The sequence below is a fragment of the Sinocyclocheilus grahami genome, unplaced genomic scaffold (genome assembly GCF_001515645.1).
Source record: "Sinocyclocheilus grahami isolate Dianchi unplaced genomic scaffold, SAMN03320097.WGS_v1.1 scaffold3378.1, whole genome shotgun sequence".
Classification (NCBI taxonomy): domain Eukaryota; kingdom Metazoa; phylum Chordata; class Actinopteri; order Cypriniformes; family Cyprinidae; genus Sinocyclocheilus; species Sinocyclocheilus grahami.
In genome coordinates, this window is record NW_015508511.1 from 20,312 (window position 1) to 22,448 (window position 2,137).

The following is a 2,137-nucleotide window of genomic DNA, read 5'->3' on the forward strand; positions in this document are numbered from 1 at the left end:
TTGGCCTTATGGAGCTCTCAGGAGAACATGAGTAAAACCACGCAGTCTAAAACCACAAAAATGTCTAAATGTTTGATTTGAAACTATTTTTGATTTGAAACTAAACTATTTTTTAAAATGTAAAAATTTATCAAATGTAAAAAATGTTTTGTAAAAAATTAACAATTTTTTTTTTTTTTTAATATTTCAGTTTTCATTGTACTTTTCTTGCCAAGTTAATATTATGTTAACTTCCTGTTTTTTGTTCTGATCAGGTGGTGAAGAACTTACTTTATGTGGCCAAAGTGATCTACCTCATCTCACCAGAGTCTGATCCCACAAATCCAGCTGAAGAACAGGAGGATGAGGAGAAATAAACGACGGATAACATGGAGGAGAATGAAGGGGAAGAAGAAGAGGAAGATAAGAAGCAGGAGCTTGAGGAGCAACAGAATGAGAACAAGCCTCCATCTCTCCTCTGGGTGATGAAGAAGCTTTCATTACTGGCCAAAAGAGAAGCAGCAGACACGCCGAAAGTACCTTTGAAGGTGGGCGTTAAATCAGTCTTTCTGTTTATGCTTGACTTCTCTGAATGATACAGATGGATCGCTGGTAGGAATGTCCTCTAAATATGAGGATCTCCAGCTCAGGGATGCGAGTTAAGCAAAGGTTTGCAAAGTTAAACAAGTTTTTCAGTTACCGTTTTCTTTCTTTTTTTTATTTTTTAGAGAACTTGTGTTTTTAAGTTCTTGGGAGCCATAGCTGTGGATCTCGGAAAAGATCGACTTGGGCCGTATCTGACCACTATCATCGCTCCTCTCTACAGAGAGCTGGACAGCACATACGCAGACCAAGGTCAGTTCACACCGTCCTTACAGTAGAAACAGACAAACCCTACATGGAATGAAGAGTTTTGTCATCTAGGAAAAAAATCACGACGCACAATTGGGGGGGGGGGAATCTAAAACCTTGACTAAAATGTATTTCAGTTAAAAAAATATATATTTATTTTAGGTTGTTGATGCACAGTATATCTCAGTCAGATTAACTTTATAACCTCTAAGGCCTCTAAATGATCAAAACTTGAAAAACCTGCTGTGCATAGTATACTACAGGCCTTCTGTCATTTGATTGATAGTTTATACTTGTCAGCAAAAGGCCTTTTAGCATAATTGTAGAAATATCAACCTTCAGGTCGTACGACATGTGTCTTTTTGTTGTGAAATCTTTACTGATTTTGTATGAAGTAAACATATTAACAACTTTTATATTGTTAGTAGAATAGTAGAAGACGAACATTTACTGGACTTAAACAACTTAGGTTTATTTGATTATACATAATTTTTTAGAAAAATCATATTAAACTGTAGAGCTTTGATCCTAAATCTATGCATTAAAATATTATATTACTAAGACATTAGTCTTTAGCGCTAAGCTATGATTTATGTCAAAGATCAAAATTTCATCTTATATTTTGCCCATATAAGTCAGCGACTGCATCAAATTTCTCAAAATTGTCTAAATAAAATAGAATTGAGGTGTTTTTTTTCCTTCTGGAGTGTGAGCTCTGTATTCTCACTATATCATACAATATGTGCCATAAAAGTCAAACATGATACAGACTTATTTCATGGGTTTTTACAGGGTTAAGCTGCTTTAGATTCATTTTTGAACGCAAAATAGAAATGAAAACTAAATTAGAATGTCACAACTAAATGCATATTGTGACAATCTCAATCATTGACGATGTGGGTGAAACTGACATTTCATTGATCTTTTGCTCTTGTTTCAGACCCCACACTAAAGAATCTGGCTCAGGAGTTGATTGAGTTGTTGAAGAAGCTGGTCGGTCTGGAGCGATTCTCTCTGGCTTTTGCCGCAGTGCAGAAAGAAGCCACTCAGAGACGAGCTTCACGCAAGAAAGCCAAAGCCATACAGGTAAAACATGTTTCTAAATGCTGCTCAAATCAAGCTGCTCAAGTGTGTAACTTGTTCTTCTAGGCTTCAGAGACAACTATAAAGAAACCATTTGTTCGTTAATTTCCAGGTTACACATCTTTATAACTAAAGTAAAAATTAAATGGTAATTCTATTCATGATTTCCCTTGACAGACTGTTGTAAATCCTGACATTGCTGCCAGAAAGAAGGTAAAGAAGC

General features: G+C 35.6%; 1 protein-coding gene across 1 annotated transcript in view; it reads left to right on the forward strand.

The window, feature by feature from the left end:
* LOC107576235 (small subunit processome component 20 homolog) overlaps positions 1-2,137 on the forward strand; it is a 3,391-nt gene that overhangs the window by 1,118 nt on the left and 136 nt on the right. Inside the window, exons 5-8 of the mRNA XM_016262457.1 lie at positions 355-527; positions 708-834; positions 1,772-1,917; positions 2,092-2,135. Coding sequence (XP_016117943.1) covers positions 355-527; positions 708-834; positions 1,772-1,917; positions 2,092-2,135 — 490 coding nt within the window. The remainder of the gene's footprint in view (positions 1-354; positions 528-707; positions 835-1,771; positions 1,918-2,091; positions 2,136-2,137) is intronic.